The following is a 17,680-nucleotide window of genomic DNA, read 5'->3' on the forward strand; positions in this document are numbered from 1 at the left end:
AATGGTAGCTCTCGTTCCGACTCGATCATTGTTTGCTTAAATATGTTCAAATTTATTGACAACAATTTGTGGTCTTTTGTGCTTCTCTTTTTGCTGAAATTATTAATTGGAGTAAAACAAATTTGGCCTTTCAGCGCTAATTGGGCTGGACGATTATAGTGATATTTGAATACCCAGATCGGAGAAATTTGAAATGCTCTTTGGCCAACAGATTGGTGGCTCTGAAAAGAGCCGTTTGGGTGTGTGTGTGTCCTATCGATGTGATGATGAGCTCTGGCTCAGTGCTGAGCGTGGTCCAGGTCCGGGTTTTTGGCGTATTCGCTGGCCAACAGGTGACCTTGGTCCTGGCTGAGTTACTCTCTCAGTTGTTGGCTGGCCTTACACATTGCCTTTGCCCTCTTTATTGGCCTCGGAAGAACTTCAGGATGTCCTTGTGCTTCCCGGGGCCTAAGCCCAGTGCTGGGTCGGGGAACTCTTTTTGCGCCCCGACTCCCTCGCACTCGACTCAAAATTAAACAAAATACTCGACTCCTCGTTGCTCACTTTCTGTACCATTTATCAGGTTGCATATGCGGTTCTATGCGCACCAGGCCGCGCCTTCATTTGGGTGGTGCACCGCCCAGCGACGAGGCAGCCGATCCGGGCACTTGAACCGTCACCATTCCCGCGGCGGCGGCAGCAGCCGCCAGTCCAACCATATCCGCCTCATGCATGGGCTTCTTCTTGAGGATGCTCAGATCGTTGACGTTCTCCAGGAAGGACTTGTGTGCGGAGAAGACCTTTACGCTGTCAAAGTCCTTTTTCAGCTCCTCGATGTCGCGCTTCTGCTTGGCGCGCCGGTTCTGGAACCAGGTGATCACCTGGGCATTGGACAGGCCCAGCGAGGCGGCGATCTCATCCCGGTCGGCGGGCGACAGATACTTCTGGTAGAGGAAGCGCTTCTCCAGCTCGAAGATCTGGTGGTTGGTGAAGGCGGTGCGGGACTTGCGCTTCTTCTTCGGCTGCGGCCTGTTCGAGAATATGTCCAAATGGGACTTGTCTGCAATTGATAAAAAGAGAGAAAGATGGTAAGAGTTGGTTGTGGCTAAGACTGAACGGTTGGCATTTGCCAAACCGGTTGCTCTTGCTAACAAGCGGCTTTTGCCTTGAGTTTTAATTGCCGGACGGGACCGGACGGGAAGGGGCAGCATTAATTTAAATGCCAAACGATTGATACATTTTAATAATGCAATTGGAATTGCACTTGCCATTCCTATTCCGATTCCGATTGCGCTTTCCCAGGCACCTCTCCGAGCTGCCCAGTTCCCGGTTTGCCGGTGGCCGGAGTGTATAATTTCGAGTTGATTGATTGCGCGAGTTGTGGGCGTTCATTGAGTGAGCGGATCTAATGACTCCCCGGTCTTATGCAATCTTTGGAGCGCTCATTTGTCTCGTTTGCCGTGTGATTTATAATAATTATTGACACCTACAAATCAGTTTTAAGTGGTACAGTACAACTAGCCGGGCTTGATTAATGAGCCACTGGCCTGTACTTATAATGCACTGCCTTATCTGATCGTTGCTTGCATAACATTTCCTGGTACAGAGACAAAGTCTCCAGGAGCGGCCCCAATCAAAGCCCCGCATCGACGTCGCACGAGGCGATCATCAGCATAAATATTTATTTACTGAATATTGGCCAACCGGTTCGACATCCGATAGTTTCACACCCATTCCGATTGCTTGTCAAACAAACTAGATCAACATTAAAAACTAATTAAATGCCCGCCAGCGCCAGCCAGACTCGAATGAATACCACATGAATACCCGGTATGAGTGTCTGGCTATTCGAAATGCAAACGAATACATAATTTGGCCATTCGTTATCTTGAGCGCGTTTTGTAACCCAAAACCCATTAGGCACTTGACTGCCTGCAGGCCTCTCTCCTCCACTCTCCACTCTGAACTCTCTCTGGATCTTTCTCTTTCTTTTTCCCTGTATTTGTTTTTTATCAGAGACTCATTAAGTAATTTCCATGACTTATCTTTGCAGCTAGGGAAAAGCCGAAGTCAAAGTCGAAAGAGAAAGAGAAATGAGCAGGCCACTTGGGTATCCTGTCCCTCTCAGGTGTCCACTTACAGGGCTCACTCATAAATCGTTCCCTTAGTTAAGGGGAGGTTTGTTTTGGTCACATTTGTCAGGGTTCCGTGCCCAATATGTTCGGGCTGGAAATCCGATCGGTTTCCTTGGAACCTACGGCAACAGTTGGCCTCTGGGATTTAGTACTGGGAATTCCAGTTGGTCTAAGGTTAGACCCAAGGCGACAAGTTGTCTGGTCAGGTCAAGGGTCATTAAATTTTGATTCAGAGAGAAGCTGGAGGAACTATCTTTAGAGAGTGCCAAAGATATTAATGTGCACTGCCCATATTTATGGGATTTCCGCTGCAACTGCAGCTCATCTGCCCCTCGATTAGACCCGGACAACCTCCTCCTCCTCCTCCTCCTCATTCTACGGTGCTGACTGACTAACGACGACGCAAAGCTGCATATCTGCGTTGATCGTAAATATTTCGTCTTTGGGTTATACAATATACAATATTTGATAAACAGTAATATTTGTATATTGTCCACTTAAGCACTGCCTTATACAACAGCCGGGTGTCTCCGCTAATCGCTCTTTTTGTATTTTAAAACATGTTTACGACCGAGGCTCCAGCTGGGGGCAGAGTTTGTCGGCCATTAGTTTTGAGTAGCAACAAATGGAAACGGCATGTTAATTGTTCGATGAGGAATAGCAACAAAATACTCGAACCCGGCAAGACTCGATTAGGTAATGCACACGGGCATACTTGGGCCACCCCCCCTCCTCCTGGAAAGTTGTTGCTAATCGCTGCAGAATCGACACGAATACACAAATTTACTTACGAGTACTAATGCGAACTGTTGGAACTATTAAACAGTAATTGCCATGAAATCACTGCCTCGCCAGAGGGTGCACAGGGGGTGGAGACAGTACTAAAACGCCCACTAAATGCACTCGAATGAGTGTCAAACTTGAACTGTGACTTAATCTGTGGCGTTTCCACAGCACAGGCAGTAAATATGTTCGATTGTGCCAGAAAGTTCTTTCACTGAAATAATCTATATCTTCGACTTGTTCCATTTTCCCCCAGCAATTTGTTTCTGTCTGTGGCGCATGCTGCCAATTAATTAAAAGCCCAAAAATCGAATCGGTTAGGGAATTTACATATCAAAAGACCCCACTCTGATCGATTGACTGGAGCAGCTCGTCGAGCGGAAAGGGGAAAGGCGATCTGAACTGATCTGTTGGCCGTTTATTTCAATTAAACGAAATACGAACACGAATTTGCTGCTTGATAAATGGCAAACATCATCCAGTAATAAGCTAAATATGTACACATTCAGCTTCAGCCCCTGGAATTTCGATATTTCCATTCGAGAACGAATTGAAGGCTTTTATTCTAATTAAGAATCGCATAAATTCATTTCGCAAATTGAGACATTTGTCAATCGCAGCGGACAGACAGACAGATGTGGATGAGAGATGGTTTTGTGAGGGAAACCTACCTTGAGATTCGTCGAAATCCTTGGTGGTCATCTGGAACAGAGCATCCAGGGGCGTGCCATTGGCCTTGGCCTTGGCAGCGGCAGCAGCGGCTGCGGCCGCGTTTCCTCCACTGGACGCACTGGGTCCACCGCTGCTCTGGGACGGACTGGAGGCACTCGCCGATCCGGCCGAGTGGTGGCGCTCTCGTTCAGCCGTCACCTGGGCTGACGACTGCGGGCTGTGGCTGTGGCGGGCAGCAGCGGCGGCGGCGGCAGCGGCCGAGTCCCGGGAAATCTCCGGAGAACAGCAATCGCTGGCCGCGGAGCTGGAGCGGTCCGAGCCGCTCTCCGAGGGAATGATGTCCATGCCCATGTGGCGCAGCAGCTGGGCCTGGGCGTTGAAGTGCTCCTGCAGCTGTCGGTGGTAGTCCAGGGCCAGGCGCTGCTCGTAGTGGAGCAGGGCTGAGGGGATGAAGGGGCGCACGGGCATGGGGCCAAGCAGGTGATCCCAGGGGCGGACAATCTGGCCTCCGGGCAGGAGCATGGCGGCCGCCGCGTGATGTGCCTCCAAGGGCTCGGTGCGGGGCTGGAGGAGACCAGCGGATGCCCTATTGGCGGGTGGGGCCAGCAGTGTGGCAGCCGGCGGTGGCGACACCGAGTCCGAGCGCTGTTTTTGCGAGTGCCCCAAAATGTCGGCAATGGAAAAGCTCTTGACGCCCTCAATGGCCGCCTTGGTGGTTGTCTGTGGCTGGGACTCGGCGGCGGTGGGTGCCGGAGCCAGGGCTGGTGGACTGGGCGTGTGTTCCCGCGGCTCCGACGAGGAGGAGGACATGCGCAAGCGCTTCAGCGGCTGAAAGTAGTCCTCCGGCAGACTGCCGACGGCCCCGCGGGTGAGTCCGGCGGCAGCAGCGGCTGCGGCGGCCGCATGATGCTGCATCAGGAACTGCTGCTGCTGGAGCAAGTCGATGGTGCTGGCACGCGGATGGTGCAGCTGGAGGGCATGCGGATGAGGCTGGAGCTGGTGCTGGAGCTGCGTGGGCAGCGGGCTGGGAGCTCCTCCGACGGAGATCTCCGATTCGGCGGGGCTGGCCGGACGCATGGTAGGAGGACAGAGCATTTAAGCTTCGGTCTTGCGGGTATTACTTGTCACTTTGGTATCGCTCAAAGCACTAAACTGTGTCTCCTTCTTGCAGGTGCCAGAAGCGACGTTGCACTGATTCGATTGCTTCACTTTGCGTTTGGTTTCTTAATAAATTCGTGTACTCATCTGACGAACACGGCCGTATCTGTATCTCTCAAGTCTCTGAGTGTCAGGCGGTAAGCGATAGACGATTAACGAGGGAACGACGACGACGCTGATCCAATAGGAGGACCTCTCAACTCGACGTTCGAAATAGATTTGAAGATTGGTTCGCTAACTAGACACGTCGATATTTCTTCAGTTCTTTTGCTGCCCGCCGTCGCGTCGCTCTCCGCTCCGCTCCGCACTAACACGCGCTCTCTCTCTCTGTGTCTCTGTCTCTCTCGCTGTGTGTGTCTGTCCCTCTCTGTTACTCAGAGTCTGCTTAACATCTCTGGCTCTCTCGTCTCCTCGTCGCTTCGTTTCGTGTCTCGTTTGTCGGTGGTTAAACAACCCAGCCCGGCTCGGCAATCAAATCATAACTGCACAACAAGCGGCAGCGTCGACGTCGTTTCTCTCTCTCTCCTTCTCTGTCTTTCTGTCTCTGGGAGAGAACCAGTTTACCGTCTCGCTCGTGGGTTAGACAGAGTCGGGTAGAATGATTCGCTATCTCCCTTTGGCCGGCCTGTTCACCACCAATCGGCTACAGCAACAAAAAAATAGCAATGGTGGCGTATACGTAACGGTAATTATGGCGTTCATCATGCGGCTGGCGTGCAAGCGAGACGGCAATAGCGACGCTCCTCAGCTTGTAACGAGACTGTATTTAGTATTTTAGTCGCTGCAAAGTTTTCACAATCAACTCCAAGGCCCAGCGACTGAGACCGTGGCAGAGGCAGAGAGCTCCCCTGCCCTATCTCCACCATTTCCCCAACCCCCCCGCTTAAGCATAATGACGATGACCCGCACCCAGACCCGCAACAGAACCGTGCGGTGCCCCTAGAGGCAGCCCGCGTTTAATTGTCAAGCGTTTGCAATTAATTTGCTGCAAGAAAAGCGAACCATTAATTTTGGTAGAAAGACAAAACCCCGAAAAAAGAGAAACAATATCGTGAGTAGGGAAAGTAATAAAAAATGTGCATAAATTCGAAGACATTTGGAAATTAATTTGGATCCGAGTCGGACAGCGAAGCCAGTCAGTCTCGGGTGGATGGATATGGATGGAGTTACAGTGGATATTGGTTAAGTGCAGCCTTACTTAATTGATACAAATTGCTTCGATTTTGTTTTCAGTTAGTGCGATAATGAAATTATTATAGTTGTATTTTTGGTGGAAATTGTATGTGTTCAGGGAAAGAAATGGTACTACTTCAGAGCCGACGGCTTTTCCTGCTGTTACCTTTTTAGATTTGTCCATTCCAATGCGAAAGTTGATCAATTCAAAGGTATATTGAGAGACCCTCGTCTCTCGGGAAATAGAGTTATTAATATATGTATGTGTGTACATGGCCTTAAAGGTTTGTGCTCTGGCTGTAACCATTAATTTTACTGTAAGACTCATTTTAGGCTACAATTTCGTAAATATGTAAATAAATAAATATATATTATGAGTGCATAGATTTGGAACATATATGTACATGTACAAATATTTTTTCTACATGCAGGATTCCATTGTTAATAATTATAATTTATTTAAAGCTGCAGGCACTGCAAAGGATATGTTCTAAATGTTTTATATCTCTTACGTATCAATGAAAATGTATGCTTATCCTTATCCTTATCACTATTATTTATTATATTAGGAGGAGTAAACTAGCTATTTTTGGTAAAATATTATAGAACGATCTCGTATTTCAATTGATTTTATCAGCCAAGTAAGAAAATGATAAAGAATACCACGTTTAAACACACGTAATTGTCCCTTAGTACCCATTTACAAATTATTTATAGATTTTTCTTCCATTTTTGTACGTTGTATAATCCAAAATAAAAGCAAAAAATATTATCTGAAGGGCTACTCGAAGATTCAACAAAATTTAAACATCCTTTTTGTTTTCTAGTACTACTCTGATTCGTTTCGCAGGACATCCTGCAGCAGTTGAGTTTAAGCCAATTTGCAATTGTCCACACATTTTAGCCAACTTGAAATGCTGACACGTACAGGCCCAACAAACATCTCCAAATCCTTTTAATTGAAACAAATGTGATTTGTTGCAACAATCAGCCGAGAACAAAGGCCACAGCAGAAGCAGCCGGGGCAGGGGCAAAGACGGCAGCACAAAAGGCGTCAAGGCGTCTGAAGACAAAGGGCAAAGGTCTATTAACGAAAAAAGAAAACTAAAATCGAAGCCAATTGCCGTCGCAGCAGGATGCTAAACGAGAAAGGAATCGACGGCGGCGACCACCGCAGGCTCAGCGCTCGACTTTAGCCACAGTGGGTCCATGGATCGGATCGCAGCGGACCGACCCGGGTGCTGTTCCGTGTCCCAAACTGCCGGATCCCCGGCAGCAGGCAGCTACCTGGCTATTGATAAGGACTAATCACACAAATATTTGAGCATTCGGTTTGTGATTGAGTTTCGCCGCAGTGCAGCGGAATAGAGCGGCGCGTTTGATTCCCAGTTTAGCGCTTCTGTATTTTTTATAATTCTAATTTCTTCTGTATATCTCGCTCTTTGTTCTCGGCGGCTATTAGTGTATCTATTAGATACACACGCATGCTGCGTGGGAAAAGCCGCGGTGTTAATTATGCCCCGTCGACCAGGTCCTTGAGTCGAAGAATCCTTCAAAGGGAAGGTCAATTTACACCTGTGCCCCCTCAGCCCCAGGGGCTCGCCTCGGCCTCGGTCCCTATGCTGTGTGTGTGGCTTCATTCACACGCTGATAAACTGGGGACCCTCTATCATCGGTGAAAGTGCAAGGAAAGGGTTCATTAATATTCAAATGCCGGGCGACGACGATTTCATTGATTTATCGGGGCAGCTGCCGGACAACAGCGGCGGTGCAGCTGATACTCCCGGAAATGCTAAATTTTCTGTAATTTAGATGGTCGCTCCTATCGTCAGATACCGCCTAAATAATCGCTCCAAAGCCATTTTATCTTGAGTTTGTATTAAGCGCCGGCTAAGCCACTCGGGAAGCCACGATCCCGCCCACATTTGGATTGGTTGTGCACTAGAGATGTGTGAGATGCATAATACGATTGTTACCGATAGTTTCGAATCATTTACGGAGTTTTAAAGATCTCTATGAATCGACTGTTTCACAGCTTTCTTATATACTCCCGAATAATCTATTGATATTTTTAGAAATTTATGGAAATTAGAAGAAAATGTAAAACTACATTCATATGGGATGGGATATATTGTTCAAAATTGCTTCACTACCTCCCCAAAAGTTTGGTTTAGGGTGAGAATATTTTGACACGATTTTCGTCAATGGGTTACCTTCATCGTGTCGTGCCACCATCCATAGCAAACGCCCAAGTCTTTTAAACTATTCCCTTAGGCAGTGCAACCGGTGTCATAAAACTTTCCGGCAACAACAATAACTTGACTATAATTGTCAATTAGCAAGCTTTCAACAGCAGCCCCGACCCGTAGTCACAGCTTCCATATATACTTATGTATGTATCTATTTGTGCATTTTCTGGCTGCTGTGATTTTCCAGCCGCGAGCAATTTGCATATGCCACGGATGGAGTCGGTTTCGGTTCACATTTACAGCTGGCGACCGACCCACGCAGCATTGACACATGCCCGTCACTTCCACTTGATGTTGTGCGGCAAGGCAGATAGAAGCTTGTGGCGCAGATTGGAATGGATTGCCTGCCGCTTGGTAGCATATCGAAAATTGTATTACTACCGATAGCCAGACGATAATTATGGCCTGACACGCCTTTTCGTTTCCCCGCTTGATTTGGGTGTGTTCGTCTGACCCAAAATGGGTGGAATGCACGAGGAGATATCATAGTCTGATTCGAGCTTGCTTACTAAAGAATTAGGAAAATATCACTTGGACTGGGATATTGGAACTAATTTCTGAATTTACAAAGAACTTAAATGAAAGCAGACTGTGTACCTAATACATTCGTAATATATGCAATCTTGATGTAATTGTAAAAAAATGATGGCATTTTATTTTATTCATGTAAATATAACCCCATCAACTGAATCAACTGGTATTTCCGTAACCGATTCAGCAAATGTTTGACAATATAGCTTAAATCTTGATTAACGGTGTTCAGTCCATTGTCTGCAGATACATTTGTATCCCTGGCCAGAGAATCAAAGAGAAAGTCCTACGATATAAGCGTTTTGTGTCGAAAAATGGAAAAAATTCAGAAAAGAAAACTCATCAAAGAGGAAAGTAGTTAGGGCCAAAGACACAAAAGACACTTGAGCTGGGGCGACCATTAAACATTGCCAATTTCACAGTAATCATCAGCATGGCCAAGAAAGCCCCCGGACGAACAAAAGGTGGCCCAGAGGAAAAAGTAGCAAAGCGAACTAAGCCGTTTAGGGGCCACCCACAAAGAGAGCGCTGCCGACCAGAGAGTCGGGTCGCACGGAGTCGAGTGGTGTCGCACAGTCAAAGACCAGGGCTCTCGGCCTGCTTTTGGGCCAAGCGTGCAAAGGCAAGGTAAGGCCTCTGCGGCTGCGGGGCACGCTAATCAAGCCGGCTAAAAGCTAAAACCTAAAAGCCAACAACTAACAGCGAGACAACAAATCAAACGCTCGATGGAAAGCACAAAAACGGAAAACAATGAACAAGCGCATGCTAATTAAAGCGATGCTCAAATTGAAATGTTTAACTTTTTCATCTTCGTTTCTATTTTCGGGTCTTGTGCTTTTCGTTGTCTACAGTTTTTGGGTTTTTTTTCTTTCGGTTTTCTTGCCCTGGTGAGTGGGCCAAGCGAACCGCAGCAGAGCAGTTCCATCCGGGCCGACAGCCATACACTGAGGAAAATGATTATTTATTTCTTTTAGAATGGAAAAAGTACTACTAATTGCAGGATGCTGCAGGCTTTGATCGCATTATGTTCTTAATGTTTTTAGATTTGAATTTTTTCAATCCATCGAATGAAATATTACCTGTAACTGGGATACCCTTGGAAACCCCTTCCAAACCACCTTCTGATAGCATTTCCTAGGCAGCTAATGGTCTAAGAATCTCTCAGAGAACTCTTTAGTTCTTTCAGTGTAGTGTCGAGTCACCACACGTGAATGACGTGCCACACGGCGTATGCGCACTCTCTGCCGCTGTGTCAACATGGGCCCCATGCTCCACCACACGTTCCGCTCCCCGGACTCCCCGAAGAGCCTGCGGCACTCTCGTATTTACATGGGATAGAGAACTGTTTGGATACTTTTTCGACTGAATGCCGCACACAAATATTTGTGCGTCGGCTTCTTAATTGAGTTAATAGAGTTGGACGAGAGTGCGCGTGGCCGGCGTTGATTTTGACCGACGTGTGATAATTACAACGCTGCCCCAGCTGCGGCGGCTTTGATGAGGCTGTCGATGCTGCTGCTGCTGCTGCCTCTAAAGCTGAAGCTGCTGTCTGGTGGACGGTTGATGGTGGATGGTCCAAGGTGGCGGCGGCCCCTTTGTCTTTGACTCTTGCGTTGGCCGTGCTCAAACAAACGGTTCAGTGGTTCATTTGGACTGCACTTTTTTCGGGGGCTCGCTTGTTTAAATATTGAGACTTGTGTTTAACATAATTAATGCGAGTGGAAATTACAGGAGCTCTCTCGGCCGGCATCGGGACCACTACCACTTCACCACTGGCCACTGACTCACTTCTCTGAGAAGAGGAAATTATGTTCTTTCCTCAGCAACTCCAATGTAATGAACATTTGCATGCAAAAAAGAAGTAATTATATGACCGCGGCTGGCCATTGAAGATGAGGCTATACTTTCGTAGGGTATATACCCTTCATTAAGGAGTTGGAACAGTCTTCAGCTGGGATGTGATCATGTCTCTGAAATCCCATTTAACAACTTACGATTGATTACTAATCGGAATATCTTTTACTTCTACCGGTAAGAGTATTCCTTGGCCATTGTCTGTTTTGCATTGCTGCCATTGTTGCTAAAAAGCCCTAAGAGACCTCCACAATTACAGCAAAGAGCGAAGGGAGGGCCTCGGAAAGAGCCGGCGCACGTATGAATATCAAATCAACTACATTGCAGTTAAAAAGCACATTTCAAACACCTTTGAGGTGCATTCGCTCGTTTGGTGGTCCACGACGCCCCGAAGAGCATTAAGGGGAGAGCGGGCTGAGGGCCAGCAGTGGGGACCACATTGCTTGATTGCCGTGCGCCTCTCTCGAGATGACGTTGCATTTGCGATGCTGCCCGGCGATGAAGATCGGCTCAGAGCCAAAGTCGGGAGAGGTAGGCAGGAAGCGAGGAAAGGTTTTTTCATCTGGTTTTTGTTCTCCTCTTTTTTGCGAGCCCATATGTGGAAGCACCGATTCCTGTTCCCCTCTAAGAGGAGACCAGAACCGAGCCGCCGAACTGGCTTCAGGTCTGGCCCCATCATGATGAGACGCGACGATGATGATGCTGAGCCCGAGATGCTGCGGCTGTGGCGCGTTCTGGTTCTCGTTGCACGAGGAAGCCGATGCAACAAAGAACTTGCAAGCTGGAATCTATTGCTTGCTCCACACCAAGCAGCATCTCTCTGCGACTCTCTGGTGTCTGTGTCGTTGTCTGTTGTTGTGTGGAGCTGAGCGCCATCTCGTTTAATGCCTTTAAGGCGTGACCATAGTATTTTATAATATGAACTGATCAAAGGATGCCGACACGTTTCAACTGAGCCGCCAAAGCCGAGACGACTCCAGATTTGCGCGCTTCGTTCTTGGCAAAAAGGCTGTGCTGTGGCTGCGGCTGCGGCCGGGATCGCGACGCGGAGAGCAGCAGAACAGCAGAACAGCGGAGACAGCGTCCAGCAGAAGGCGACTGCAACAATAACAAATTGACCAAATCGATTTGTTGGCATCGCTATCGCTGGGCTCTCTTTGGTGGCAGCGCAGCGGCTTTTTCTGGCCGGTTGCTGGCTTCTCCTCTTGCTCTTGTGGCATTTTCATTTTCATTTAATTCTATTGCTCATTAGCTGCATGAGTGTGAAAATGGCGAGTGCCTGACACAGCCGCACCGGAAGCGGCCAGAAAGTTCGTCTGTCTTTGTGGGGGTTGGGTTCTTGGCGCATGCGAGATGAGTGGACACTTTCGGGGGAGTGCTACCCGCTGCTACCCACTCGGCTGTGCCTGAATTTATGACATTTTAATGCAAACAAATTAAATGGTGGCACTCGAGTGGAAATCAGGGCCGGCAGAGCTCCTTTTGGCGAAAAGGGTTCTCCGGCAGACGCGTTGCGAATGCGGCGTATACGTGATATTGCCAATTGGGGTGGTGGTGGCCCGACTTGGTCTGCTCTGCTCTGGTCTGGTCCGGTCCGGCCTGGTCTGGTCTGGGCGAGCGAATCGCATCATCGTCATTCACTTCACAGACAATGCCGATGTCACACTTAATTGAAAACTCATTAGAGCCTCGAGGCAGGAGCGGCTCGAGTGTTCTGCGGGCAGTAGACAATACGGGGCAGGGGCAATACTGTGGCAGCGAAAAGCCAAACTGATTGCCAGCGTGAAATCGCCAGCAAATGCAGCTGGGCGATAGAAATCTGCAGTCCATATTTATGACTCTATTAAATTCATGAGTGCACCGTCGGAGGGGTGAGTTTTCCCTGAATCCCCGGCACCGTTTACCGTTCATCAGTCGTCGATTGAGGGCTCGACATGGATTTGATTGTCAGCGTGGCCAAAGCGAAGCATGAGAATGAGGAATTCTGCTGAAATTAATAAACAATGCACATCGCACATTTCCATTGAGGGCATTGCCAATGCCAGTAAATCTGCAGTTCCATGTCACACCAGAAGACACTCCCAATTGGGCTCAATTACGGGGCACAAGGGAGCGGAACCACTCGGAATATAATTATTAATTAGAGGCAGGAAAATCAGGGAGGAACAAGGGTGAATAACATATACCATAAATATTTATGCCAAAATTATACATACATACAAATCATTGAGAGGTGCACTCTTTTCTTGAAAATAAATCTTTTAGAGTCTAAATAAATAATATAATTTTAGTGTATAAGTGTCCTTATTCTATCCCACTTTTGATTACTTCATACAGCAATTAATACCATTTTTTTTTTAATATGTTGATGGTCTGAAGAGCCACTATAAATTTTCGACCATCTCCCTTTCAATCCGAATGCCCATGCAATTTGTCTTTCCGCTTTTCTTCCACTTATGCACCGCATTTGCATATTGAGCTTCCTTTGCTCCACTTGTTGGTGCTGGTTTCTTTAGCGGAAAAATATCACTCTAGCTCTAGCACTGGCCAAAGACACAACCACACACCGTCCCTCATCATCGTGGTGGTGGTGGTGCTCTGTCTATGTTCGCCCAGTCTGAATGGGCTGCCATGCTCTTTGCATTTATTAATTGCCTGACATGTCCATTAATTTAAATCAATGAAATTTTTTCGCGCTCAAGTGCATGAAAACCTGAAGTGCTGCACCACCGCCCCCGCCGGGGGGCTCCTACATTCGCGGCGCGCCGCCTTGCTGCAATTAACATAATTTTACGCAAATTGCAGCATAAATCTCCTCTTCGTTTTTATTTAGTGCCATTCGTTCATTTCAGGCAATTAAATGTGAACGAAATTAAATGTTCGGCATTGAGTTGGCAAGCCAGTCCAGTACAGGGCACACCAGCTATAAGTGAAGACCTCATAGTCCTTAATTAATTTCCTTCTCCATCCTTTAAATAAGTTGTGTGCGAATGCAGAGTGCGTTTATCTTTCGATATTGTTATTGTTTTTTCTATTCGACAACTTTTCCTTCTCTTTACTGCCTCCCGTAGCCTCCCAAATTGTCTTATCTTTCGCAACCAGCGAATAGTTGATGACTTATTTGCGATATATCATTGCAATTTATCTGTTGTCATGGCAGCAACAATAACGTCAGAGCCAAATTTAATGTATATATACATATAGATATTTTATTCAGCTAATAAACTGTGATTAGTGCCATGTGGTCAGCCATTGGTCTGTTGCCACTAATTTTGATCGTTATTTTGAATTTATTAAGGCCCGTTTGCTGTCGGCATCTGTATCTTCTAAAGTAAACAATTAATTAATTTGATTAGTGAGATATAAGAGTATAAGGAGTGGATATATCTTGGCTTAATTTATTTTAATTTAATTTAAAATTCCGCTCTCGACAGATGTTCCATGAATATTCATTGCCATCAACGCAATAATTTATCTGCGTAAACATTTTAATTTACAGCCAACTTTTGGCTTTTGCGATTAATTTTTGATGATTAGTTGGTTATTTATTTGCTCGCCCAGATGCGAAACGGAGGGCGATCAATCAATGGGGCAGCACTGCTTATCGATAATCTGTGCTTGAATGAGACCATTCGATCATGATGTGGCAGGTCTCTCTGCCACTCTGTGTGCACGTGTGTGGCATTGCGATTGATTCCCATCAACGGCTGTCCCGGAACAAATTCACAAATTAAGATTTTTCTGTGCTTTAATTAGCAGACCCTATTCCTCCTATTCTACGACGATTCCCCAGACCCCATCTGAATCCCCTTTCTGGGAAGTGTTGCTCACAGGTCAGGGTCTTCAAAAGCGCCGTCGCCGTAGTCGCCTTTATATTTCCACGAAAATTCCGCTTCTTAATGAAAATATTGTACATAAAACAGAAACAGCCGCCACCGCTGGAAATCAATGCAAACAATACCATGCGATGGCATAGCAGATCGAAGATCTAAGAATGCCTCCTAACTAGCTACCGTTTAATTTTTATTACGCCCCAAAGAGGTGAGTGTGAAATCGTCGGCGTTTTTACGATTCCCGTTTCCATTCGCCCTTGTGGATTCCGATTGTGAATCCCTTTGATTCTCTTCGCTGCCTCGACCTCCTCCTCCTCAGCGACTATCCTGTTTGACGTTTCCATTCACACGCCTTTGACAAGTGCCCAGTCCCAGTCCATCGATTGACCTGAACCTGGACTTGGACCTGGCACTGGTCAAGGAGCTCCATATCTATGTAGGAAAGTGTTCATTTCTTGTGGCCATAAAATATCTCGAGGGATCTTGACTTTTGCCTATTTTGACGTTTATAAATATCCAACAATTTGTTGTTCTTTCAGGTCCCTGTCCCTCTGACGTAATGCTGATGGAGAAAGGTTTCCGTTTTTGTGTGGGAACAGAACATGTGTCGCTCTCGGGATCTTCAGGTTCCTCCGCTTTGATTGCTTTATTTGTTGTTTTAGGCCAGCGAGCGGGGCGAGATTTTTGAGAGGCGAGGGCGTTGCAAGTGTGTTTTGATTGTGTTGCATTGTACGAGTGGTAGTTGTAGTTATGTAATTACTTTTGAATTTTCCACGCTTCTTTGGTGGCACTTGCACGGGAGTCTGAGTCAGAGGCAGATTCGGAGTCACCGACTGCAGCCGTCAGTCAGGATGTTCCTCATTTTCGCCACTCGGCGGCGGCTATCAAAGTCAGGAAGTAAGTACTCGCACGAATGGAACTGGGAATCGGTTTTCAGTTAGTTGATTGAGTGTGTGTGTGTTGGTCGTTTCCCTTTTCCCTTTCTCCAGACACTGATCACAGGCTGGTTTTAATGTTTAACGCGAATTTATTCAGCAGATATACGTATTTGTCTGCTTGTCGGCGATGCGTGTCGGGGGCCAGACAGAGGAGATGTGTCTTTGATGTGCCTCTGTCCCTGTACGGGCTTTGACAGTTATGCTAATGATACTTGGGGGATTTGGGGCTTCAGAGTTATTGCCCCGAATGACTGACTTTAATTTGACAGAATTTTGCATGTCACTTTGTCGCATTTCACATATATGTATGTATATCCACCGAAATCGAGTCGGTCGTGGCTTGGCGGCGTCTTGAAACGCCACTCATTTTGCCACTTCCGCTGGCGTCCTCCGTTCGAGGCCTGCAGAATGTCATGGGAATGTGAAAAATATCACATTTGGTGGCTGCCTCTGCCCTGTCTCTTTGTGTTTATCTCTGCCCCTAGCCCAGCCCAGGCCAGACCGGGATCCACAAGAGGAAGAGCTTTTTTCTCCGTTTTATTTGTTGGTTTCTTGGGCTGGACGGACTACTGCTTGTGCCACACAGCATTGGCATGTCATTTGGACGATGCCGGGCGACTACCTGCCAATTACCTAGCCATATCATTCTAGCCCCGACCAGGCCCGAAGCCACAGACACAGCCACAGCCAGAGCTACAGCCAGGGCGACCACCAAGATAGCCGCGTCTAACAGCCAAAGCGCGCTTTGATCTTCCGCCGTCTGGCCAATGGCCAAGCAATGTGATTAAGCCTGCTTTGCGGCCCTCACCGATACACTCACATTCTACTCACACTCCGAATGGCACTCTCACTCACACATGGACCCCATTGGGGCTCGTTACCTCCACTCAGATGTTGCAGCTTCGTGGCCAGATTCTCAGAGCAGAGCCTGTTTTCGCTCGTTATTCTCCACTTTGTACGCCTGTCTGCTCATTTATCAAAGCTGGCCGAGACTGAGTCGAAGTTGGAGCCACAGACGGAGTCGGAATCCAAGCTGGAGCCTATGTCGTTGTGCGTGTCTCTCTCTCTCTCCGTTTTGGGGTCCATTGGATGCGTTAAGCGGCTCATATCTGCGCCTCAGTCTCATTTGGCTTTGAAGTTCAGCGCAGCGGCCTGATTGGCCAACGTCTTTTAACTGACTTCCACTTGGGCAGTATTTCCAGCTTCAACTCCAGCCTCAGAGCCAGGGCCAGAGCCAGAGCACAGCTTCAACTTCATCTTCTTCGTCGGCTGCTGGTTCATTAGAAAAATGACGGCTTTGTCTTTTTTATGGCTTACTTTAACGCTTCGGAGCTGATCTGATGTTGCTCTTGCTGTTGGTAGTTGTTCTTGTTGGCTTAACTCATTTGGCCGCCAGGCCTTTTACCCATTAGCCGTAATGGCTACATTGCCACCTGTGTTGCCACACACACACACACACACACACACACACACACAGAAATAAGAGCGGGTTGAGTGGCCCTTGGATTGCTGCATACCTTGGGGCGTCTTCCAGTTGACTCCATTTGGTTGTGCCCCATCATTTTGTCGCATTGCACATTACTATTGATGTTTGCTAATCTTTCGTTTTCTTTCAATTTGTCCACAACTTTTGCCATGGGAAATGTGTCTCTAGCCAAATCTTGGGAAAGTTTTGTGACGCTTCGTTTCGTTTCGTTTTGCTTTTCTTTTCCACGCGATTAGGGCAATAGCTCTGGACCCGCTGTGGGAACTCGTAGCTTCCGCAATGGCAAATTCAGACTAATCATGCCAATAATTTATTGTCACTCCAGGCCAAAGCCGAAAGCTGCGCAACGAATCCAGCTTAATATATCCTTCCCCCCTCTCTCTAAGGCCTTCCCCAATGCCACCCCAAGGAACTGCCTCGAACAACCCTCGAGTAACCCCCAGAGTAAATAAAAGTCAGAGAGTCAACAAATCGAAGGCGATGATACATGTGAGTGAGCAAAAACTAATGGATTGATTTATGTGTTATCACCTGGAGTGAAGAAATTTATTATGGCCCAGGAAATAAATCACGACGACACTTCTGTGTGTGTGGGCGGGAGACAGAAAGCAGCGATGAAAGTTTGCTGAAATTGAAAAGGGATAAGAATTCGCCACACTCTAGTGGGGGGGGGAGCGCAGACTCCGAGTCGGATTCGGATGCGGGGCCGGGGTCGGGTCGGTCTGCATTTTGAGTAATTAATGGGCCCCCCAGCGGTATTTTTGCGATGCGACAATAAAAATATGTTCCCGATTTGTTTATCTTTGCCTTTTGGGGTCATGGATACTGTTCGCTCCCCCTGTGTGGGTGTAGGAAAATTAATTGCTATCATTAACATAGAAAGGTCGGG

At 47.3% G+C, this 17,680-nt stretch overlaps 1 protein-coding gene across 1 annotated transcript; it reads right to left on the bottom strand.

Moving 5' to 3' along the window:
- Positions 1–239: 239 nt before the first annotated feature.
- On the bottom strand, positions 240–4,911 carry LOC108154548 (homeobox protein Hmx). Its single transcript, XM_017284851.2, has 3 exons — positions 3,768–4,911; positions 3,569–3,638; positions 240–1,039 (listed from the first exon to the last, which is right to left on the bottom strand). Exons 1-3 carry the CDS (start codon positions 4,662–4,664, stop codon positions 600–602), a joined length of 1,407 nt encoding a protein of 468 aa, XP_017140340.2. The 5' UTR covers positions 4,665–4,911; the 3' UTR covers positions 240–599.
- Positions 4,912–17,680: the final 12,769 nt, after the last annotated feature.

The sequence above is a fragment of the Drosophila miranda genome, chromosome 2 (assembly GCF_003369915.1).
Source record: "Drosophila miranda strain MSH22 chromosome 2, D.miranda_PacBio2.1, whole genome shotgun sequence".
NCBI classification, from domain to species: Eukaryota; Metazoa; Arthropoda; class Insecta; order Diptera; family Drosophilidae; genus Drosophila; species Drosophila miranda.